This window comes from Erithacus rubecula (genome assembly GCF_903797595.1).
Source record: "Erithacus rubecula genome assembly, chromosome: 20".
In the NCBI taxonomy this organism is placed as follows: domain Eukaryota; kingdom Metazoa; phylum Chordata; class Aves; order Passeriformes; family Muscicapidae; genus Erithacus; species Erithacus rubecula.
Genome location: NC_136672.1, coordinates 9,394,702 through 9,420,533, shown reverse-complemented (window position 1 = coordinate 9,420,533; position 25,832 = coordinate 9,394,702). Strand labels below are relative to the sequence as shown.

Here is a 25,832-nt window from a genome sequence, read left to right as displayed (position 1 = left end):
AGGACACCTCAGGAGCCTTGGGAATGGCCAGGCTGTGGGTTTGGGGTGTGCTCCTCACACCATGGCACAGGGCTGGGCTCTGCAGAAGGCAGGAAGGAAGAGGTTGGGTGCAGCTTGTGGGGCTGCCCAGGCTCCCTGTTCCAGCTTTTCTGCCACCTTGGAGCCAGGGGCAGCCTCAAGCTGTGTCAGGGAGGGTCAGGCTGCATATCAGGAAAGTTTCTTCCCCCAGAGGGTGCTGGGCACTGCCAGGCTCCCCAGGGAATGGGCACAGCCCTGAGGCTGCCAGAGCAACAGGAGAGTTTGGACAGTGCCAGGGTGGGATTGCTGGGGGGTCTGTGCAGGACTTGAATGATCCTTGTGTCCCCTTCCCACTTAGGATATTCTATTTCTAATTGTATTGTATTGCATTGTATTGTATTGTATGCTATTCTTAATTCTATTCTATTCTATTCTATTCTATTCTATTCTATTCTATTCTATTCTAGTCTAGTCTAGTCTAGTCTAATCTAGTCTAGTCTATTCCTTATTCTATTCTATTCTATTCTATTCTATTCTATTCTATTCTATTCTATTCTATTCTATTCTATTCTATTCTATTCTATTCTATTCTATTCTATTCTATTCTATTCTATTCTATTCTATTCTATTCTATTCTATTCTATTCTATCCCGTCCCGTCCCGTCCCTCCATTCCCCATTCCCGACCCAGGCACGGACCCAGAGCGGGGTTTAGGGTCCCGTGTCCGTTCCTGTCTCCTTCGCAGCCGAGCGCGCTCCCACCTGGGGCGGGGGCGGCAGGAGCAGGGGGACCGGCGACACGGGGCAGGCCGGGGGAAGGTGCCCGTGTCCCCTGTCCGTGTCCCCTCTCCGTGTCACTTTTCCGTGTCCTTTCCCTGTCCCCTCGATGTCCCCCCGGTGTCCCCCCGGTGTCCGCTCGGTGTCCCCTCGGTGTCCCCCCGGTGTCCCCTCGGTGTCCCCCCGGTGTCCGCTCGGTGTCCCCCCGGTGTCCGCTCGGTGTCCTCTCGGTGTCCCCCCGGTGTCCCCCCGGTGTCCCCCGGTGTCCCCCGGTGTCCCCTCGGTGTCCCCCCGGTGTCCCCCCGGTGTCCGCTCGGTGTCCGCTCGGTGTCCCCCCGGTGTCCCCTCGGTGTCCCCCCGGTGTCCCCCCGGTGTCCCCTCGGTGTCCCCCCGCCCCACGCTGCCGCAGCCCCCGGCTGCGCGGCCCGCGCGCGCCCCCTGCCGGTCCCCCAGGGGACTGCGGGACGGGGACGGGGACAGGGACAGAGACAGAGACAGGGACAGAGACATGGGGACAGGGACATGGGGACAGGGACAGGGGGACAGGGACATGGGGACAGGTACAGGGACATGGGGACAGGGACATGGGAACAGGGACAGGGACAGGGGACAGGGACAGGGGACAGGGATAGGGGACAGGGACAGGAGGAACTTGGGGACAGGGACAGGCGACAGGGACACGGGGACAGGGACATGGGGACAGGGACAGGGACATGGGGACAGGGACAGGGGACAGGGACAGGAGGAACTTGGGGACAGGGACAGGCGACAGGGACACGGGGACAGGGACATGGGGACAGGGACAGGGACATGGGGACAGGGACAGGGGACAGGACAGGGGACAGGGATAGGGGACAGGGACAGGGGACAGGACAGGGGACAGGGATAGGGGACAGGGACAGGAGGGACATGGGGACAGGGACAGGGGACAGGGACAGGAGGGACATGGGGACAGGAGGGACATGGGGACAGGGACAGGAACACACGGGACAGAGACAGAGACAGCAGGGACACGGGGACAGGGACAGGAACAGGAACACAGGGGACAGAGGCAGGGACATGGGGACACAGGGAACAGGAATACACGGGACAGGGACAGGCAGGGACATGGGGACACAGGCGGGTCGGGGACAGGAAAAGATGAGGACACAGGGGACAGAGACACACAGGTCAGGAACACCCGGGACAGTGACAGCCGAGGTGAGGACACAGGGGACAGAGACAGATGAGACAGGAGGGATGGGACACACAGGATAGGGACAGGCAGGGAAGGACAGGTGGGATGGGGACACTCTGGCTGGGGACAGGCTGGACAGGGACACACGGGCTGGGGACAGGAGGACTGGGTGTGCTGGACTGGTTTGTTCCAGCAGCATTGCCATTATTAATTTAAAATGTGTGCACGGGAGAGATGGAGCATATTTTATTAATTCAGCTCGTTTAAAAGTTTTAAGAGACCTTTAGGAAAGCAGCAGCAAGGGAAGGAGAACATTGAGAGCTTGGTAATGAGAACATTGCCCTTTCTGGGGGAGATTTTGGGTAGAATTTGCAAAATTGAAGGAAAAAGCATTGTGACAATGCAGCATGGAGCTGAAACCCTTCAGGGAGTTATCTGTTTCCATGCATTTTTCCCAGGAAACATTTTTCCTGTATTTTCCTCTATAACCAGAGGCACTCTGGGCTTACTGCTTTGTACAGGTGTGTCAGGAGCAGCAGTTCCTCAACACACCCAACAGCTCTTTGGGGTTTTTATTAAATCCAAACAAATAAAAGCTCCAGTATTTACACTGGTGTGATGCTTTTTGTGTTCAGAAGCTTTTACAGAAACACTCATTGGTGAATTTGCTGGAAGACAGAGGAAGAGTTTAGCCCATGGTTCCTATAGCCAGATATTAATGTTCTATTTTCCCCCTGATAATTTCGTTATTTTTTCCAGCATTTCAAAGAGACATAAACCAGGAAAAAGAAGGATCCTGGAATTCTCAGGAAGTGTTGCTAATGTGGTGATTGAGACTGAATTTCCCACCTCCCCTTGGCCTGCTGGACCCAAAGCTGCTGAGCAAGCACAGCTGCTAAATTTAGTGCTCTGATATTCCTGGAATCCATCAGATCATGGCACAGCACCATGAACATGGATCATGGTCCTCCCTCTGCCCCTCCAGCTCCTCCACAATGTTTGGTCTGAAGCTTCAAACTGACACAGGGCTGAAACAGAGCTGGCTGCAGACAATAATCTTGCCACATCAGCAAAGATCTGTTTCTTCTACTTATACATTCAGCTCTGGAGTATTTTTCACAAACATTGCATTAGGAGCTCTTCTCAAACAGCATAAGGATGGGGTGACATTCATGTCCCATAAACAAAAATTCCATCTGACCAGAAGATGGAGGAAAAAAATCAGCCAGTGCTAAGGAAATGTGAGATCCAGAGAGATTGGGAAATGGGAAATTATGTTCAGCTCTTAGTTTTGTTTCAGATGTTTTAGTTGTTCTTTTGCTTTACAGGAACTGTAAATATGAGGGGTTACATCCCACACCACTTCCAAGAGCTATTTAAAGGAGGAGGAATTACTTAAATACAAACAAATTACAAAGAGTTGCTTAAATACAAAGGTTTGTGAGTGTTATAAATATGAACAGGGAGATGGGCACAGGTGAAATCCTGCCAAAAATGAGCCTGGGAGAGTCCAGCCCTGAAATCCCCCAGCAAGAAGAAAGTCTGGGTGTTTCTGCAAGGATCTGGAGCACTCTGCACTGTCACACTGACACCTGCCCTGACCAGGGAGTGGGCACTGAGGTGTCACTCCACTGACTCACCCCACCCTCCTGGGACACCCTTCAGGCTGAGGATTGCTCTCTGCAGGGGCTTTTCTCTCCCTCCTGCTGCCCTGGAAGCAGCTCCCAGGAATTTCCCTCCCTGTGGGCAGTGATTCCCAGCCAGGAATCACCCACCTGCCCCTGCCTGCAGAGCCCCAGCAGGAAGGGAATGTGCCAGGCTGTGTTCTCCTCCTCTGCTCTCCTTCCCCTGGCAGCATCACAGGCGTTTGTCTTGCTGCAAGCACAGGAGGGGAGTGGGAAGCCAGAGGAATGGCTGGGTGGCTGCCAGCTGCTTTCCTATTCCATCCCTGCTGCTGTGGAGAGGGGAGAACAGCACTTTACCTTTCAGAGAGGAGCTCCCTCTGGCAATTAATTGGAATAATAAATGTCTAAACACTCTCCATATATCAAACCTCCCAGTTGAGCCAAGTGGGGCTGATTTTCTAAAGGGAGAAAACGTGGAATGGTTTGGTTGGAAGGGACATTGTCCAGTCCCACCCCTGCTGTGGGCAGGGACACTTCCCACTGTCCCAGGGTGCTCCAAGCCCTTCTGGGACACTGGGATCCAACCTCAGGGCCTCCCCACCCTCACAGGGAAGGATTTCTCCCCAATATCCCATCTAAACTTGCTCTCTGTCACTTTGAAGCCATTCCCCTTGTCCTGTCACTCCACACCCTTGCAAATAATCTTTTTACAACTTTCAGGCTCCCTCCAGGGTCTGGAAAACCACAATTAGGTCCTTGCAGTGTTGTCAATCAGCTGAACAAGGAGACAGCCACAGAGCTGCTGCTTTTGCACATGCAGAAATGTTCCTTTTCCCAGTGACATCCCCAAAGGACACTCCAATACTGCTCCATGGCAGTGCAGTGAAAGCCAACTTTTCACTGGAAACAGGAGGAGGACTTAGGTTTTGCCACATGCTGGCAAAAAAAAAACCACCAAAAAGTGTTTAATAATATTTCACCTTGAGTATTGCAGAGGTGAGAGGAGCAGCAGCAGGGTTTCCTGCTGTGGGAGAAGATGCAATCAACAGGGAGGGACTGGAGTGGCTTCAGCTGCACAGTCTGATTGTTCCTTCCCCAGGCAGCTTGGGGAGCACAGCAGAGGATAAAATGAGAAATATCCCCTTTTCTCCTTGTTTTCTAAGTGGGCATGGGAGAGAGAAGGAAGGAGAGTCTGCGTGGGCTGTCTGCAAGAACAAAAGAGGAAGTTTTCCCCTTAATTTTAGACAATTTTTCAGCAAGTGCCAGACGTGATGTAAGAAGGCTGGTGCTGCTGAAGCCTTGCTCAACTTGCCCCCCTGCAAATCCTGATGTTAATAATGCATTGAAAATGCTGATTTCACTGAAGTTTGCTTCCCCTTTTCTTCAGGGAAAGTGGAGGCTGCAGCAGGAAACAATCATCAGCTCAGAGCTGCTCCCACCCTTGGACTCTGGATCAATACAAGAGAATCGGCTCATACAGAAAAAATGTGAAATATTCTGCCTAGGCAACCTCAGAAAGATCTGTATCACTGTTAGATGCTGGCTTTTCTTCCAATAAAAGCTGAAAACAACAACCAGGCACAGGCTGGGGGTGCACAGAGGAGCTGAACCTCACCTGGGGGTGGTGATGGCACTGCAGGGACAGGCAGATGCAGGGAGGGCTGCAGGTGAGTTATTCACACTTTTTATTATTATTATTATTACACTTATTAGTGCTGTCACCCCCAGACTTCAGTGACAGGGAGCATGGTCAGCCTGGAAACAGCCCTGAGCAGTGCACAGGCTGTCTGGGGGAGGGAGGATGTTAAATTAGATGCCCTTCTCCTTTTTTCCACTCCTGCTTCCCCTCTGGATCTGATGAAGAGGTGGCTTTTTGCTACATCAGGGAAGTTGGTTGTGTTCCAGGCTGCAGGCAGCAGCACAGAGGACAGGACAGCACCCTCAGCCTGGCTCAGAGCCACCCAGGACTGGCCTGGGTGAACAGAGGTTTGGACATCAGGCAGGGATTTGGGCTCTCACATGTCTCCTGTCAATGGGCAGAGCATCAGCATCTTCTATACAGGCAAGATCCACTATTGAGTACTGGGAGTGGGAAAAACTGGCTTTGGATACTGTTGGGTGCACAGGATCTCGTGCTTCCTCCTGCTCTGCAAGTTCTAAATTAATAAAAACCAGTCTTCACTGATGAGCATCATCTTAGTGGGTCACTACGTTTCCAGCCATCCAGGCAGAGAAATGGGATTTATTCACGCCCTGGATCTGCTGACAAACATGTTCCTGCCTTCCCCTGCAGTGCAGGGAGCCCTCCCTGCCCCAGGAGCAGCAAACACGACCTGCTGCTCACAGCCTGGGAGTGCTCAGCCTTTAAATATTAAATATTAACTGTGTGTGGAGCTGCAGGCACCGTGGCACAGCCCCAAGTGCAGGTTTGTCAGATCCAGTGCTCAGCAATTAATCACAGCCTCACTCCCTGCAGAGGACTGGGACTGCTCTCCCCTCACATCTCGTGGGGGATTTTTGGATTCCTCATCCCCCAGTCATCTGCTGCCTGCTCACTGAGCACTGCCATGCAGCAGGAGCTGCTCCTGTACTGACAGGGAGCAGGCACCCCAGAAAAAATGCTGTTTGTGGGACTGCACTCCTGCTGGAACCAAAGCCTTGCCTCTCAAGTGCATGAGAGCAAGCAGAAAAGGCAATCCAAGAGCAGCTGGAGTCAGGCACAAATAAAACTACTGCAGAGCCTGGTGGGGCTCTGATTCCTCAGGATCCATCTGGGTCCTTCTTACCAATTCCATCAGGCAATTCCCATCTCAGACACACTGGAACAGTTCAGCTGCAGTGAGCACAGTGCTCAGGGCACCAGATGGAGGGGCAGAAGCACCTCCCTGCCAGCACCTGCTCTGTTTGAGGGCAATCCCAGCAGGGGCAGTGCCAGAGCAGATTCCTGCCCCATTCCCAGCTGGATTTCCCATGGGATCTCTGTCCTGGCAGCCTCTCCCAGCCCTTTGTCCTCCCTGGAGGAATGGGACCAAGGTCACCTGCTCACTGTGGGCACAGCCCCACTGCTCTGAATCCCTCCTCTCAGTTATTGTGCAATCATCAGTCACTCCAACAGGAAGGAAGAGGCTGGAACACCCAACCTGCACTCAGCTCTGCAATGAGGTGTTCTGGGAAATCAAAAGTGTTGCAGATGTGAAGAAACTTCACTTGCTCCTGGAATAAACCCTGGATCTTTTCTCTACTTCTGCTCTTCCCACCACTTCAGCACATCACTGTGCTGAGGTGATCAGATCCCAGCATGGCCCAACATCACTGACCCATTCCTAAGAAGAAATTATTAGTTACTAATAATTTCATAGAATTATCACAGAATCATGGAATGGTTTGAGCCAGAAGGAACCTTAAAGCTCATCCAGTTCCAACCCCCTGCCATGGGCAGGGACAGGTTTGCTCAAGGCTTCAGTTCCCAAAAGCTTCACCAGAAGCCCAGGTGAAAGCAATGCAATTACATTTATGATATTTGGATTATAAAACCCAACAAACATAACTTGAGTTCTAGATGGGTTTGGTTTTACTTCTCAGGTGGCACCTCAGGAAAAAGGATGAAAAAAAAACCACAACAACTTTAAAAATGCTTCAAAACCCCCCAGGATTTCAAGTCAGAGGAACAGCAGAGTGTTCCTGCAGCTCTGTCAGCAGCCCCAGCACTAATGCTGAGTCCAACTCCAAGAACAAGGGTGACCTGGGCTGAGTATTTCTGGGGATTTCATGTCCACAGCATGCCAGCCAAACCCAAGGGCTCTTGTGGAAAATGAAGCATTGCAGGCCTACAAAAACTGATGAGAAATCAATGTTTTACTGTAAAATTCTGCTTCATACTGCAGCCAGTGAGCCTCTTCTCCAGAAGGCAGAGGCTGGCTTAGGCAAAAAGTTTTAAAAAAACCAACAAAAAACCAACTCTGCTGTATCAAGATCCATAATTCATAGAGGTTTGTCGCAGAACACACTCGAGTGCCATCAATATTTTAAATATTGAGCACAAAACTGGCTGTCAAGTGCAAGTCAGCAATTTCCTGGTGCCTCCCTGCTGGGGACAAAGTCATCAGGCCCAGCAGAACCTGGAGGAGCCTTTAGAGCAGAGCTTGTTTGACTCTGTTACATATTTTATTTGAAACACAAGATGTGTTAGCAGGAGCAAACCAGCAACAAAAAAAGAGTCAGCTGGCTGCCTGTGCTGTTAATAAACAGAAAAAGATGATTTCATCACACCACCATGAGGCTCTATATGTTTATTCATAGTCTGTAATTTTTTTACACAAGGCAAATATTAATAGCTGAAAGGCAACACTTTTATAGAGTATGTACAGAGCAATGTACAAGCAAGTGTAAGAGGTCTGAAACTATGAATTGATTTAACCATTTTATAAAAAAGAAGTGATGCTTTTTCTTCTAAGACCTCCCTTAGAAATAATTTATTGCCAATCTCAAACTAAAGCAAGGAGAGAAAAAAAAAATTTACAATAAAAAGTAGTCTCTGAAAAGTTTATAAAAAGTTAAACATATAAAATTGTAAGCCACAAACATTTATACAAAGCTAATACAAATCTTGGTTCTGTTAAAGATCTATGAGGTTGTTATAAAATATATTTTTACATAAAGGCTTCACATAAGGTAAGCTCTCACTGCTACTGGAAGCGCAGGAAAGCAGTTTTAAATAGTCTGCAATTCAACTCATTTTCAAGTACAAGGCAAAGAAATTGCAAAAATGGCACTGTATTGCAATGCTGTAATTCAAACCTATGGTACCATCAGAGACAAGACCTGTAAAGTGAACTGGGGGATCTGCATGAGGGTGTCACAGCAAAATGAACCTTCTGCCAGGGGGGTTCTGCAACAGGGACCCCCCACCCATCACTCTGTGGGTAATGCTGAATTTAAAGCTACTCACAGACAAGCCCCATACTCAGAAACAGCCTTTGAGATCAACTTGACTTTTTTTTTTTTTAAAGAGCAGTTATTCTAGAAGAAAGCTGAAGTTTCACACAAACTGATGGCTTATGCTCCCGTGTACAATATATAGAAAAAAAAAGAGTAACATTTTTAAAGCCCTGATGAACAGCCACAGTTTTTAGGTATCAATCATGTCAGCTGAACACTGCAGCAGGGAACAGTCACTAAAACACCAATTTCACCTTCAAGTACAGCTTGTACAGGACAGTGGTTTATCTCCATACAGTCAGTGATCTTTAGGACACAGCTCACTCCAGCAAAGAGAACTAAGGAATTTTGGGAAACTTGATTTTCTGGGACACTTCACTCTCTATCTGCTTTCCCACCTTCACTTGGAACACATCCCAACCTTGTACCACAGACTGGTTTCCAGGAGGAAGCTTCACTCTCACCAGCAAACTGTAATTCTGTAATTTGTTTCAGGACAAAACTCAGCAATTCAGAGCACCAACCCTTCAGCTCTTGTACCAGATTTATGTCCTGCTATAAAAAATGACATTTTTTTTATATGGAGCAAGGTGTGCTCCATTCAGGGAGCTCATGAAGGGTGAGCCTGAAGATGGCCAAGGGGTTGATTTGGGGATTTTGGCTGTAGGGTAACACAGGAACCATGTAAACAGGAACATCCAGGTGTGCTGCCTCACCCCTCACACACTGGGAGTGGGAAACCCAAGTGATTTGACTCAGTTATTTCATTCAAACAATTCATTTCTGCCTGAGATTCATATAGTGCTTTATCTTCCAGGACCTGTAAGTGACCCAGCACTGGGGTCCCCCTGACAGGCCCTGGGGCTCACAGGAGTGATCTGAAAGGATTCACACCAGGGATTCTTGTGGTGCTTCTGGGGAGAAGCTGCTGAGGATTTCCCCACTTTTGCAGTGCCCAGTGCCTTGGTGATCCTGGCTGCACCCTCAGACTGACATCAGTGTTGAGGATCTTCAGTAAATTAACAGCTTCCATTGACAAAACAAAATTCATCAACACTTCACATAAATTAGTTTAGACAAATAAATCCCTGGTACTCACCCTATCATCCACTACCAGTCTCTAGTCTTTTCTGCAATCATCTGGTCTGACACCCTCCAAAGCACCTACTGCAGACCTCTCCAAATCAACTTTTCATCAGAGCTAAGTCTCTGTTTTGAAAAGACACTTGTTCAGACAGCTGTCAGCAAAGGAAAAAACAACCCAACTCCTCCTCCTGTTCACAACCAAGGGTGTGGATTTGTTTTCTGCTTTCCAAGACAGGACTAGGAGGCCACCAGAGGTTTGTATCTGCTCATGGAGCATTGACAGCCCAAAGGAGAACTTCTGTTCCCATCACAGGTGTGTTATTCAGCCACTGAAAGAGCCTCCCCAGCCTTTCCTGAGGTCTCTGCTTCATCCTCCTTGAATTGCTCATATATAACCTGAACACACCAAATCAGAAATAATCCATGTCCAGTAGAGGCAAAATCTCCATTAATTATCCCCATCCAAGATTCTATTAACCCTCCTGACATCAGTGCTGCATCCAGACTTTAGGATTATATTTAGACTCTGCACTGTGACTTCTCCCAAGCTCTTTTCAGAATTCCTTCCTCCCCCAACAGTGCCTGATGGTCAGAATCTCAAACTAATCTATGACTGGATGAGACAAAAAAATAGAGGTCTTTCAAAGCACCTAACTAAATAAAAATACACTATTCCCCTTCTACTGCCAGGAGAATGAGGTACAGAGATGTTAACACAACTTACAATCACAGTAAGTAAAGGCTAAGTTCAGGAGACAGGCAGCTTTCCTATGTCCTGGCAGGGCCACTGTCCCCAGCAGTGGCACCACCATGTCACCCCCAGCTCGTGGGATGACAATAAACTTGTGTTCAAGGATTGGCCACCAGCATGATCCACAGGAACTGGCCAATTCCATGGGGCAAAGTGGCAGCTGAACTGCCCAACCCCACCACAGCCTGGGGGAAACATGGTAGGGACACTGATTTTTGTATCACAATCTCTCTCTTTTTGCACTGTGCTGAGGGTACATCAGGATTATTTTCAATATTATTATAATTTCTTTATTTAATCACATGGTAATGCTAACAACTCCCCCTAAGAAAATGAAACAAAACTGCAAAAGGACTTTGGGTAAATAGTCACAGGCAGCACTCTGGAAGATGCTGTGCAACATATTTGGCTCAAGTACACTTAGGATTGCTCAGACCCAACTGGAAAGTCTCAGAAAGAACCTCATCAGCTGAAGCACATCCTGCTGGGACATGGTCTTTGAGTTTTCTCAGAAATAAACATTCATCTGCACGGTGTCAGCTACACAAGGCCTCTGCTGGGAATTCATAAGGCCACTGAAAATGCCAGAGGACAGACACAAGGAGGCACTTAGGTTTGCAAGTCCTTCTCTCCATCACCAAACTCTCCTGACTCAGAGGAGGCACCTGGGAAGGAGGCAGGGAGCTCAAATAAAGCAGTGCTAAGCATGTCCAGAGCAGGTGACCCACAGGTGACATCTGGACAGTGAAGATAAAAACCACAAGCTGGGTTTGTTCCCCCCTTCCCACACCAGGATGCCAAAGGATTGATCAGAGTGCTCTGTGCTTTGCCATGGCTCCAGGGCTACTGTGCCAGCCACTAATCCCTCCTCACTGACTCAGCACTTCCTGAAACTCCTGATTTTACACATTTTTAAAGCATCTATTCCAAGCCAATGCCATGATTTGTACTGAAACAGGAAGTAGGTTACACCCAGGAACCCACGCTTCAAAGAGATGATTCCAGCAAGGGATTTGATGGGATTTCTAACCAAAAATAGACCTGAGAAATCATAAGTCAGTTATGGTATCACAGTCTTTACAATGAAGTTAGAAGTGAAAAGTTTCTTCTCTCCCCCCCTCTCACCTTAAATTACTGCCACAGTCTAATAATTGCAACAATTTCATTGAAGATTTGACTTGGAATTCTGGATTTTCTAGGATAACACACGTGTTCATAAAAGGTCAAATTTACCACTTTACAGGTAACTTAGACATAGGTCTGCTATAAAATTACAACTTGAGTCAACTTGAAGCTACACTGGAAGAGATTAAGCCTGAATTTCTGCAGAAATTGGCAATAATGTGTTCAGCAGCAGCTTTTAGCCACATACCAAGAAGTCTGACAGGATCTGGATTTCTCTACTCCTGCTGTAAACTTCTAGTTAAAAAAAAAAAAAAAAACAAAACCAAAAAACCAACACAACGAGAGTTACTGAAATAAACCAGTCTTTCTGCACATCACTGTAACATCAGCTGCTTGAGGTTGTCGTGCAGGATGGTATCCTTAACATCACGGAAAACTAGCCGGATGTTCTCTGTGTTAATAGCAGTGGTGAAGTGGTGGTACAGGGGCTTCTGCTGCTGGTCCCGGCGTTTCGTGCGAAAACAATCCACCAGGAATTTTTGGACATCTGTTAAGCAGTGGGGATCCCCTTCAAACTCTGGGAAATAGTCTTTGATGCTGACTTTCTGTACTTTCTCCTCGAGCAAGTCCGTCTTGTTTAAGAAGAGGATGATGGAGACGTTGCTGAACACCCGGTTGTTGACTATCGTTTCAAAAATGTTCAGGGACTCGGTGAGGCGGTTGGTCTGCCTGTCCTCCATCAGCACTTGGTCAAACTCACTGGAGGACACGAGGAACAGGATGGAGGTGACACTGTCAAAGCACTCGAACCATCGCTTGCGCTCCGACCTCTGCCCGCCCACGTCCACCATCTTGAAAGGGACGTTCTTGATTTCAAAGTCGTACTCGTGAATCCCTTTGGTGGGCCTTCGTGCCAGCAGGATGTCTTGTTGGGAGGGGAGGTAATCCTAGAAAAAATAAGATCAGCAGAGTTTTTTGGTAAGGATGTGATGGTGGGTATGGGTACAGTTGAGCTGCAGTGTAGAGTGCAGCCTGCACGGGAATGGGATGAGGTTTTCAATCTACAGACATGGATGTGGATTTCCATGCTAACAGTGGAGCTTTAGGGAAAGAGCTGGAGCCAAAGCAGGAAACACATCCAATAATGAATCAGAACATGAACCCCAAAGAACTTCAGCTTTCCCTCTGCCACAGGATAAAGATCCATAACCAACCTGGGGGGTGAACCAGCAATTCCTCATGCCAGTTTCCCTCTTTGTGCTTCCTTCATTCTTTGCCTGCCAACACTACAGTGCAGCAAATGGGCTCTAAAACAGCTTTCTCAAACCCCTAACTATGGGATATCCCATGCCAGCTGTGGGCTCTCCATTCCTCCCATGCTCTCCTGCAAAGTGCATGACTGCCTCCAGAAAAAAAAAAAAAAAACCAAAACAGCTGCTCCACTAAATAACTTTAAAGCAATCAATTATGTCTGAAAACTAAAACCTAAGCAACTTCCTGTGTTTGTGCCATGCATCTTTGCATCCTGCTGTATCAGTGCACACTGGTGAGCTCACTTTGCCCAAAACTGACTGTGTAATGAGTTCATTTTGCCCAAAATTGACTGTGCAGTGAGTAGAACAGGGAAAGAAACTGAGAGCTGGGGACAGCAGTGCCTTTCCAGCCTGGGGGGCACAGACAGCTGCATCCTGAAGTTCTCCAGCTCACCTTCCTCCAGAATTTAAGAGACATTCAAGAGACTGGGTTTTTTTTTATTGTTACATGAACATCATCAATGGATGCAAATGATACAGGAAGAGGAATTCTTATTAGTCAGCTTTTGTCAGCATGAAATTCAACACTCAGATTGGGGATTTCTTCATTCCTAGAATTACACTTTTGTCTGTGGTCCAAATCTTTCTGTTATCTGCAAAGTGCATCTCTACCACACAGCTGCCTGTGCTGGACTTTAAAACCTTGTTGCTCACTTGTGAAGGAAACTCTTCCTCCCATTTTCCCAGCATTTCTCACCATTTCAGACAGGGCAATTTCGGTTTTGGAATTTCAGTCTCTTCTTAAAAAGTGAATTATCTATGATCTTCCTTTGACAGTGCCAGTTCCCACACTTGGAGCTTTTATAAAGATGACTAAGACCATGGTGCAGAAAATCTGATTCAACCAGTCAGCTGGGTGGTGGAACAGGCACACAGCACCATGGCTATTTCAGTCCTTGTATCCCAAGTTCAAACCACAAAAACTGAATTTAAAAATCATGAAATGAGTTCAAAATTCCCTTTGCTTTACCCTGTGAGTTCCAAAGTGAAACTAGAGAGAGATGAACTCCAGGTTCCTTTTCCAGAGCTGCCCATGACTGAGGCACAGATTTTTATGGTGGCAGGAATTACACAGCAGCTCTGAAGCACAGGCTCCCCACCCTGCAGCACTGTTACACATCCACACCCACAGCACCAAAATCTGCAGGACACAACTGCTAAAGCAACATCAAGTTCCCTTCAAACTGACCAAAAGAGGTGCTGCCACCCCCTTGCCTGATTAATGAAGAATTTTAAAGGGTGGTTAGACTTTTTCCTTTGTTAAATGTATCTTGGGTGTTTTCTCCTGAAATTATAGAGAGGAAAACAATCAGCAAAAGCTGTGCAGGGACTGTATGAAATGTCACTGGGCACATGTGAAGGGATTTTGAACAAAGCTGACTGTCAACATGCAGGCAAGTGTTACAGGTTCAACACTCATTCCAACTTCCAAATAGGAATGTACATTCTTTTGTTTTTCAGGAAAACTCAGGAGTGACTGAAATATTAAATTATGTAAATAAACATAACCAGCTAATACAATAGGCAAAGCCACATGCACCTTCAATATTGAAACAAGGGCACAAAGCAAACTCTCCTGGGAGTTGGCCTGTAATGTTTATTCAGTAAAGCTTTCAAGAACAAGGATCTTATCCCCAGAATTCCTGGCAAATTCCCTCTCAAGTACTATTACTCATTGAAAATTCCTTCCACACTTGCAGCCACAAAGAGAATCCTCTCAATCCTCCTACTTCTAGCTGCACAGAAGACCTGCCATGGAGCTGGGTGTCTCTAGGGTCCCTTCCAAGCCAAACCATTCCATGTTTTTCCCTGGATATTGGCTACTCTGATCTGTCAGTTCAGTGCTGGTATCCAGCCACCATCTAGCTACTGGACACCAAACACAATTCCTCTCAGGAACTCTGCCAGGATTTGTTATCTTTCTGAAGGATAATTGTGTTTTCTCCCTCATGCCCAGATCCTTGGAATACAAGTTGCTTGCCCCTTTCTCAGTGCTGATCCCATTCTCCATGTCTGAACAGCATCAGGTATTTTCCTTGGATAGCACTGAGTATTATTTTCCAAGTTCTTTCAATGTTTTGCCATTGTCAATATGTGTTTTTTTCCCCTCAAGCATCCCCACATTGATCCTGATTGGGAACACGTGCTTTCTTCCTGATTTTCCTATCTCCTTTCCTCAAATTCACTGCAGTCTCCTTCTTCTAAAGGAGTTCCTTTGGTTATCAGTAGCTCCTTTGGCTATCACATCACTGTTTGCCTAGTTCAAATTACAATTTAAGGCATGACTAAGATCCAATCACAAGATGGAAAGCCAAGTCTCTCTGTGAGGTATTTTGGATACATACAGTCTGCACTGGCAGCTGAAATAGCAACACACAGTTGCAAGGAATCCAGGAGATCCCACGCATGTCTGCCTGTCAGATACTCCTATTTTGCTGATCTGATTAAATCTGAACATGAAGTTCTTTTCCCTCAGTGCTGTTATCAGCTCCCTTTTGCCAAGAGGCACGTGAATTGCAGATATATGTGTTTATAAGCAATTTAGTTACAAGTCAGCCCAATTGCATCAGATAAGAACAAATACTTTTATTTACAATTTGGGAAAATAATCATTAGACAATCTTGCATATTAGATAAGAATAAACCAGAAGAAACTATCAAATCTTTCCCTAACAAAACTTAGCTGGTGCTTTTTTCCTCAAAGATTTCACATATTTTACAACAGCAGACCCTGATGAGTCCCTGTGATTCTCAACACCATTTGGTCCAATCTGAAGCCAGAAAAGCTGTAATTCACAGCACTCCCACAGCAACATCAGACCTGCAGTAAGTTTGTGCATAAAAATATTGAAAAACCCAACTACTGACTATGGTTCACACTTTAACCAAAGAATGGACCAAATTTTCTCTGTGAAGAACTTGGAAATGGAGCTGCAAAACTCTATCCAGTATTGTTGGGGAAAAATCCAAGCCCTTTGAAGCTTAAAGGCACTGGATTCAAAGACCATGAGAAATCCACCACTGGCAGAGAGTTCAGCAGCTCATTAGAGTCAGTGCAAGTTTTTTAACTTGAGATCAAATCTAGATTCAGAGACCAAGTGCTGGAGTTCTCAAGCCAGAGATGTGGGAAGCACAATGACAAGCAGTGCTTTAGTTAATTGTTTGGATTCCTTCATTTGTTACCATCAGCTGGGAATGACCATGGAGAAACTGCCTCTCCACAGAGTTCAAGCACCATATTAAAACTGTTTTAAAGGCAGTTTTCCCACATGCCATTCCTGCAATCCACAAGTGATGAGCATCAGCAGATCCCTTCATTATTCAAGTGCTAATTAACAGTTCTATTAAAAAAGTATTCTACAGAAACTTCAGGTTTTTCTCCAGAGAAAACAGAATTTATTCTTTATTGAGTTTATGTTAAATTAGATATTCCTGGAAGGTATCACTGACCTGTGACTGATTTAACTCAGAGTTCCTAACTGGACACATAACACCAAACCCAGTCATTTCTGGATGTCATTTAGTGTTGAAAAGCTACTTTAACAGTCTCCTGCCTGGTCAAGCACTTATAACTTGTTTTTTTGTTCAATTCTGACAGAAGGTTTATTTCCAGCAAGTCTCCTGGCCTTTGCATTGCCCCATGTTTCTGACATGTCAGTGATGAACTGCTGAGATAATGCGACAGTGCAAGTTAACTAAAGATAAAGTTATTGGAGTAGACACTAATTACATTTCATCTATTTAAAACCCAGAGATCACAAAGACTACTTAAAACTCAAGACTGGAAAGAAAAATAAAAAAAAGACTTACTTGTTCTCCAAGTTTATCCAAGTTGTCCAAGAAATACTTTACAGATTCCCCCTAAAAACAAATCAAAGAGTTATTTAAATAAGCGACGTCCTTGATCCCAATAGTTTACATTCTGAAGTCCAGATAATTTATTGAAACCTACATTTAAGTGTTGTAAGCTTTAATCACTGCCATTTTTAAAAGCAGCTATCCTAAGAACACAACTGATGATTTATTCTTAGGCCAGTTAATATTTAAGCTTAAAAGCATAAAAAGCACATCTATAATAGTCACATTCTTTCCAAGTTTAGACTTGATAAATAAATCCAAGTGTTATCCATGGGGAGCATCAATGGAGCAGCCACACCTTCCTTATGAAAAGAAACATTCAATTCCTCTGAGGCTTTGCAGAGTGTGCACACACAGGATTCAGCTCCAGGCATTAATCACCACAGAAGGTTCATTTACACTGCAGGGCCACAGGACTCATTCCCACAGGTACTTCCCCAGAGCACAGGGAGTGATGAGCAGAACACAGGATGAGAAATCACAGCAGACAAAGCATTTCACTCATGTTTCCCATCAGACACCAAGCTGGACCAGAACATCTTACTCTGAGTGATGAGCACAGCTCCAGGCTGCTGTGCATGATATCACATTCACTATTCAGCTTTATCTTCTGCATTCAAGTCATCCCTGTCTTGGCAAAGGCTAGCTGCAGTTTTTAATCCCTCCAGTAATGCAGAACTAAAGGTTTTTTCATGGTCAATCTGAACTACAGTCAACCCTGCAGAACTCCATCAGGGTGCTGGGATTAAGGAGGAATTCTTCCATGGATACTGTTGCACCTGAGTTGACTTGCAATAGGAATGTACTGATGAAATTCACTGCAGGGGAAAACACCTTTTTAATGTTCTCAGCATCCTCACAGAAGCACAAATCTGCTTCCTTATGGAAGCTCTTAAGTACCAGCTGTAACTTACTCATTTTACAGTAAGTGCAGAAAAGAAACCACCTATGTTTTCCGAGGTGGAAGAGCAAAAGTTCTGACTGAACTTTCTCAATGAAAAAATCAAGCAGCATCTGAGGTAGGAGTGGCTACACCTAAAGCAGACAAGTGAATTAGGACAGGAGCTACACCCTGATAATGACTTCCCCTCACTTCAATGTCAACTCTGCAAACCTGATCTAGGGAGAATATCAACCTCACTATTCAACTGTGTCATCTAGCATCTACCCTGAGCAGAGCAGGGTCAGTAACAGGCCAAAAAGGATTCTGGCAAACACATCAGCAAGGCACCTTTGCAAGTTTTTCAGGCACTAAAATAAGTTACATAATACAAGTGGATACCACACCTTTAAGTGTGCAATTTCAACATCAACATTTAATGAGGCAGGACTGGGGCTCTGGTTGGAACATGCCTCGTGCTCAACACACCTGCAGGGAGAGAGCCCAACACATCTCTAATATCTTATTTTACCTCCTGTTTGGCTCAGCTGTCCTGATTTTTCTGGGGTGACAAACTACAGCAGGAACTGCTTGCACTGGCAGCAGTACTCTGTCTTTTCCAGGACCTGTTCTAGCCTCAGTCCTCTAATGAAGGTGTACAGGCAAGTGCATTCCTATTTCACAAAAAATAAACAACCCTGATGCATGAATTCACCAAGCTTCCCAAGAAGGAGTGACAGGATCAGAATTCTAAAACCACTGTCTGTAGCTGAATACTAAGGCAAAATAAAATTTAAGGTCAGATTTAATTTCTTTTTTAGGTGCCAATAGGAGCTGGCAACCTTCCCTTCCCCACAGGGCTGGCTACATACCAATCAGGCAGATTTCAGACTCAGTAAGTGCAGGTATTTATTCTGGAATACCTGGCCTCAGAGGCTGAATTTGTGCATGTGCATGCATTTTAATCTTAGACAGCATTTTTATACAGCTTACAGCAATACCTACTCCCTAAAGAAGCATTAAGTCTGCAGTTAATGTGGAAGTTACTACCTCTCCTTTAAGTCCCAGGGCTTGCAGCTACTGAGCAGCTGGAACAGACAAGCAAACCACAGGCTGGAAAATTCACAGAACATCCCCAAGCAAGCATCTTTCAGAAAGAGGGGATTTCCTGAAATCACAACTGCACAACACATGGGGCTGCAGTGACAGTGACACTCCAGAGCCACACACCCTTCCAGGGGACACTGAGATGCCAACTCCACCTCTGGGCTGTCACCTGTCAGAGACAGTGGCACACAAACATCAAGGTGGCCATGCTGAAACTGAAGAGATTGAGTTATTAAATCCAGCAGTTACAGCATCACACAGCTCATTAAGCAGGGACATTCCAGCTTCCCTCCTCCACACCACGGGCTCAGCTGCTTGGGTTCTCCCCTCATAAAAATCTCTTCAGACAGCAAGTGCTCTGGACATGACTCAACTCTGTAACCAAGGATAAAAGTTCTTCATTCACTGTGTTTTACCGACCTGCATACTAATTAAAAACCCAGAACAGCTTCAACCTCATCATGTCTTCTTCCATCCCTCTCCAGCCACCCATCCATAACACAGAGCCACAATCTAGGGCTCTGACCAGTGGTAATTTTCTGTCTGCCCTGGACATGTTGCTATCAGCAGGCTGAGCTCTGCTAACTACAGACACTCCTAACAGCAAACTACCTGCTGAACAGATCATTATCAGAATGCACTACTGGAGAACCAGAGAGTTTTGACCCATTTAAACAAACTTCAAAGAGGCAGCATTACAAAGCAGCCAAGCTTCAATCCCTTCCCAAAGGGCTAAGTTTTTTATTTTATCCAATAATGAAGAGAAGCACACTGAAAAACCCAGCACACAACAACCAAGGAAAGCCTTAATTCCACCTATTTTAAAAAATCAGTTTGAAAAGGAAAAATTCCCATCCCAGTACAACAGCCCTGAAGTCAGCTTCTGTGTTAGGCTGCTTTTTCTTGGTAGACAGAGAACCAAATCCCACTCAGTAAATCCATGACAGTGACCATATTTAAATAGCTGTACTCAACAGCTGTCACCTACAATTTCCCTTCTGACAAACTGTAAACTCTCTGGTTTACCCAAGATGACTAGGAAAAAGAAACTGGGTTTCCCCACTCTGTCCCACTAATGCCAGTGTGGCTCACCATGTCCATCCCTGCCACGTGGCTGCTCCACAACCCATCTGTGGTGTCACACCACAAAGGAGCCACACCAAGGGCAAAATCTTGACAGAAATGAGAAACTGAATGATCTGCCCCCATCAAAACCCCCCACAGTTCTCCATTACACTCCTGTTGTCCTCACACCCACGTTCTGTGAGCACATAGGACGGAAATTTAAAGATTAGCTAAAAATACAGTGATGTCCCCAGCACAGGAAGGACCTTGACCTGTTGGAGGGAGTCCAGAGGAGGCCACCAAGCAGATTCCAGAGATGGAGCACCTCTCCTATGAGGAAAGGCTGAGAGAATTGGGAATGCTTTGGGGTCACCCAACTGTGGCCTTCAGTACCTGTAGGGAGCATACAGGAAAAATGGAAAAACTATTGACAAGGGTCTGGAGTGAGGGGAAAAGGGGGAATGGGTTCCCACTGACAGAAAGTAGGATTAGCTTGGTTATTAGGAAGAAATTCTTTCCTTTGAGGATTCTGTGGCACAAGTTGCCCAGAGCTGTGGATGCTGCATGCCTTGGAACAACTGGGATAATGGCAGGTGTCCCTCCAAACCATTCTGTGGTTCTGTGAGACAAAACCAGTCACAGGTGAACCTTCATTTTTAAGAGCAGATGAACCCTCTGAAGGTAATTGTATGGTTGAACAGTTTGGAAATGCAGATGTCTGAAGGCCAGCAATGCCACTGCTGGAACCAACCATGGCATGGAGCACAACTCAGCCCTGCACAATTCCCTCTGCCAATCCAAGGGCAAAATCAGGCTTGGGCACACATCTCAAATGAAAATTGAGGTACTGCAATCAAGCAAACCCTGACAGAGCAGAATGAACAACCCACACATCAGCTTCAAAGACCTTCTGGTGTCACAGGAGGCTGCTTTGGCTGCTTCAAACTTTATTAAATTATATCAGGATATTGAATTTTTAAGCAGTCCCTTTTGAATGCTTGAGAAAGATGCCCTTTTCTGTTCAGATGGAATATATACATCTCAGCTGTGGCCCTTCAGCCTCCTCCTGATTCAGAAATGCATGTAAACCACAGGAAGTTGACTGTTAAGTAACTTTATTCATAACTGTCAACTATTCCATTTTCAGAAAGGTTTGAGTCAAACCAGCCTGTGTCTCCTGGAGCCTTGTGATCCTCCCTGAGAGAGGCAAGTCACCTCATCAAAAATGGACAAGAAAACATTGAAACCTCACTCCTATCAAGGTGCCTGATGTTGCCACAACAGCTTCCCCTACTTTGCATTTAACTATTTGTTAAATTCATCCTTTTTACAAAGACAGCAGATTAGTCAGCCAGAGCAGGTATCTTTTATAAGCAGAACACAGCACTGTCTGGTTACTGCCTAAAGCAAAGTAACCACAAAAATATTTTTGGGAAGGGAAGAAAAAAAAAAAACCTACATGAAATACACACTAGATGAATACATCTTTTAAACCCAGGAAGCACCAATTTATTTGGTTTCCATGAAAACAATGTCAGCAATCTAAATATGATTTGTTGAAACCTTAGCATGGCCAAATGGCTTTTTAGCTCTTCAAGGAGATCAGGGACATTGCATTTTTTCCACTAGCAATTGCTTAGAAAAGAAAAAAATAGATAGAAAAAGCATCAAATAAAGATTTAGTCATCACAAGGTTTAAAGAAAGAAACAATTTATCAAATCATCTAGGTTTGGCTGCAAGTTCAGTGGAACATACTGAACTGACAAGGCTTATTAAGTATCTGAAATAATAAATAAGATATTTTAAGAAAATAGGAGATATAACTTAGTAGTTCTATATTAGAACTTTAAGAACCACCAAACATTTTCTCTTCCTGACCTTACTTGAATTTCTTGAAAAAGAGAAACAAATATTTCCTATTTTATTTAATTAAAAACCCACAAAAAGCACAAGAAACAAAAGCACCACCAAAAATAAGCTTTTTTTTTCAAGCTTAGTTTAGAGTAAGAACAGATAACTGCAGTGTTTTTAGGCTGGTGTGTATATGCCTAAATATTCAAACCAAACCATCCATAACACTGGAGAATCAGCTTGATTCTGATGAGATGGAGAAATAAGCAGAGCCTGAAAATTCTGCATTTTACAGCACCCTAGTAATGCTTATAGCACACACTTCATTATGTTCAGGGTGTTTGTGTGTTAGGGGCTTAATCCAGGATTTTGGCAAAGGAAAAGAATCTCTACTGATTGGTTTTTTTTCTTGCCACTCCACCCTAAGCTGATCTAAAAGAAGATTGACTACAAATCAATAGTGCTGCCACTGAAGTTTTAGCAGATGTCTTCTGAAATGATAATAATAAACAGAAGGGTAATGAATAGAGAAATGTTTCAATCAAATCAATCAATGCAGATTCCCAGAGGGAGATTAGAGAGCACAACCTACTCCACCCTAACAGGGAATATTCTCAGCACTACACAAAGGAGGGAGATGATCCAGATGATATATTTATACCATGAATACATATCCTAATTACATTAATGAGCTCAAATCCACATCTGTCTTGATTGTTAGACCAGCAGGTTTAACCAAGGCTCATGTCAAGACATTCAACTGGTTTGGTCTCTTTTGCTGGTCTCAGACTTGGAGGTAAATGAAACAATCTTGGTTCCTTCACAGCTTTCAGGTTTTTATAATTTCTCTTTCCAGTCATTCCTCCCAGTGCTTTTTTTGAAGAGGATTCCTCTTTCAGACATGCCCCAGTCAACAGACTAGGACAAAATTTCCCCACATTCAGACCTATAACCTGTTTATTCAAAGAACTAAACTTTAATAATATACTTTCCCTGTTTTATAGCAGCAATCCAGCAGGTTGATTGGTATCTCTCCTAAGGTAGGGGAAACAATTTATTTCTGAATTGCTGCCCCATGCTCTAATACTTGATTTAACACTCACTCTTCAAGCAGTATTAGCAGCATTCTGGAAGTTTACAATAAACATATACAATAACTATTTTTCACAATGGTACTGAAGACATTTAGGGAGAAAGGCCCAGGTGAGAAGTAGCATATTTACTTCCCAAACTACAAAATGGGGTGAAAACATTTGAGTGTGCACTAACACAAAACACATTTCTGTGTGAGAGGTTTCCTTTCTCTAAGTGTTAATTATGGCCAAAGCCCAGCAATCCCCATTTATGCCCACATGAGCATTATTGTGGCCATGTGCAGAGCAGCCAACTGTTCTATGTGAAACTAATCCCAAACTCTCCAAAACTGAAGGGCAAACTGCTGGAAAATGGCACTGCTGCCTGTGGAAGCATGAATGGAGCAGCTTTAAAAGGGCTGTGTGTGTGTCAAGACCACACATCTCACATCTCCCAGCTTCTTTCTCTCCAGCTCAACCATTTGAATAGTCATTTAAACCTGATCTGCCCATTTCCAGAGATAAAATTCAGCACGTTGGGATTAATTCCTTTTTTTTCTTTGCAAGAACAGAGAGTTCAGACACAGTTGCTGATACAGGAGTACAAAATAATGCTGCTCCTCATCAGTGCACATCCCAAATGTGTCAGAGGCAGCCCAGCTGAGAGCACAGAGCCATTTCCCCTCTGCAGAGCTCACTGTGTGCAGCTCCAGCTGGGTTTGTCTTTTTTCACAGCCATCACAACTGCGTCACAGGGGGTAGAAGTGAAACTTTGTGTTTGGTCACACAAACTGAGTATCTGTCCTAAAAAAGGAAAGGTGCAAGTCCTGACTCATAGGAGCCATCTTTTGTAAAGCCTTTTGGTGGTAGAGCAGAATTTGTGTTTGCAACAGTTGGATCACTTTGGCTGGAGGGTGCTCAACTCCAAAAGCACTAAGGGGAAAGTCACACCAAGTTATTTCATGACTGACATTTTTATCTTGCATAACAGTATTAACAAAGAAAGGTGAAGGGGTTTAAGCAGGGGTTTAACCCAATAATATCCCTTTAATCTATTATCCCCTATTTAGTGTGTAATCCAATTAATCCATAATTCTCAAAATGTGGATAACAAATGGAGGGAGACAGAGCACGCCAAGCTGAGGGCCTGCACTGTGACATCCCAGCAGCACCTGCAGGCTGGGGACATCTGCCATACCCTGAGAGTGACAGAAGGATGTCACCAAGCCAGCCTGCAACTAAATACTCCAAACAAGGCTCCAGCATCAGCTGTTGCTCCTTCTTGCCCCCAGTTCAGCAGTGCTCTCCCTTCAAAGTGCCAGACTCACACAACTCACATTCAGATTGTCTCCCATCAGTTTCATATATACCATGCCACTCCAATTAAATTAATTAAAACATGATTAAACTCTAAAAAGAAGTTAATCTGCATACCACAGAGCAAACTGTTCCAGTTTTCAATTACTTTCCTAAGAGGGAAGAAATCCATTTCAGTTTTCTTAGTTAGGTATCCCTCCCCTCTCCTCATGGAATTTAATTGCCAGATTCTTAATTGCTCAAAAATGTGCACATTCACTACAGCTTTCAGGTAAGAAACAGCATTCCACTAAAGTCTAGAAAACTACAATTTCTCCACACCAGGCATTCTGCTATTGTATTTCTAATTTTCAAAAACTGCTTGGAAATCAGGATGTGACATATTCTAGAAACAGCTGAGACTCCCTTGGAGTCCAGAGCATTAATCCTGGAGTGAAGAAATTCTTCCCTGTGAGGTCCTGGCACAGGTTGCCCAGAGAAGCTGTGGCTGGCCCATCCCTGGATGTCCAAGGCCAGGCTGGACAGAGCTTGGAGCAAGATGAGCTTTAAAGGTTCCTCCATCCCAAACCATTCAGGATTCCATGATTTTCCTTAGGATCACCATGCTTTCAAACAGGAAGCAAACTCAAGGGTGCTGCAGCCCCTTCTGGAGATCAGAGCCAGGCTGAGGAACAAATGAACTGGCACATGGGACACACCACAGACCCAGAGCATCCAACCAACAGGCTGCTGCTTGCCAGAACCTGAACAGAAATTAATGAAAGCAAGGATCAGGTGCACTTTGTTTCTTCAAAGGTCTTTTTACTCCCTCCTTAAGTATTTACAATCCAAACTCCTCTTCCGCAGAGTTTACTTTAGGAAAGACACCAATACATAGCAGAAGATTTTCACATTTCATTGATGAAACCAAACCAAGCCCCAGAACACACAGAACTAGAAATCCTATGAAAAAATGCACTGACCAAGGAGAAACTGCCACCTCCCAGTTACTATTTACACTCTGGGCAGCATCTCTATAAACCTCAGATGTTTTGCACACAAAACAGACCAGAACCAGACTGTAAACATTTGCTCTTCTTTCAGAGCACTGACCCACTGGCTCCATGACTTCATGTGTTTGCAACTCCAACTGCATTTAATCTAATGCTGGAGCAGTGGTGAGTCTGCAAATCTGCCATCCATCATTTAGAGCTTTGCTTGCTTCCAAGTTGTACAAGACCAGCAAAGGCTCCCAAAAACATGACAAATATTTGGCATGTGGAAATGTATCAGCACTAAAACTGGCCATACTGAACTTGAAGATGCTTGAAAAGTCCATTATTGCATAAACTCTGCACTAAATCACAGCATTTCAAAATCAGAGCCCTGAACTGCATCCCAATGCACTTCTCTAGGATTCAGTTTTTAAGTACATTTGGTTCCTACTTCAGCCTCATGAGAAATCCAGATGACCAAATGCTTTTTAGTTCCTTCCTCTGTCTCAATTAGAAGAATCCATTTCAATTAAGTTCTGGTATTTCTGTTTGCAGCCAGTGATGCACTCATAAACCAGCTCTTGTTCCAAGCTGACAAAATCCTGTGATGAGTTCCTGGGTCTAGTGAAAGATCTATCTGTATCATGACCTGAATATTGGTGTTTCTAAAAATTACCAAAAGTTGAGTCTAACAGAGCTCCAAGTAACAGTAAAGTACACAAGACTCCCTGAACAGCAGCAAGAAGCTGAAAACATTTCATGTCACTTGTAGAATTTCATACTATAAATTAATTAAAACTAGAAAGAAATATAAATTCATTACTAGAGCAATTATATAACTTTGCTACTGAAACCAATTAAAGTTCCCAATAACACCCACATGTGAAATTTTAGTAA

At 44.9% G+C, this 25,832-nt stretch overlaps 1 protein-coding gene across 1 annotated transcript in view; it reads right to left on the bottom strand.

Moving 5' to 3' along the window:
- Positions 1–7,870: 7,870 nt before the first annotated feature.
- Positions 7,871–25,832, bottom strand: part of GNA13 (G protein subunit alpha 13) — a 28,256-nt gene continuing 10,294 nt past the window's right edge. The window contains exons 3-4 of the mRNA XM_079323498.1: positions 16,620–16,670; positions 7,871–12,443 (exon numbers count right to left, since the gene is read on the bottom strand). Coding sequence (XP_079179624.1) covers positions 11,871–12,443; positions 16,620–16,670 — 624 coding nt within the window. The 3' untranslated portion in view covers positions 7,871–11,870. The remainder of the gene's footprint in view (positions 12,444–16,619; positions 16,671–25,832) is intronic.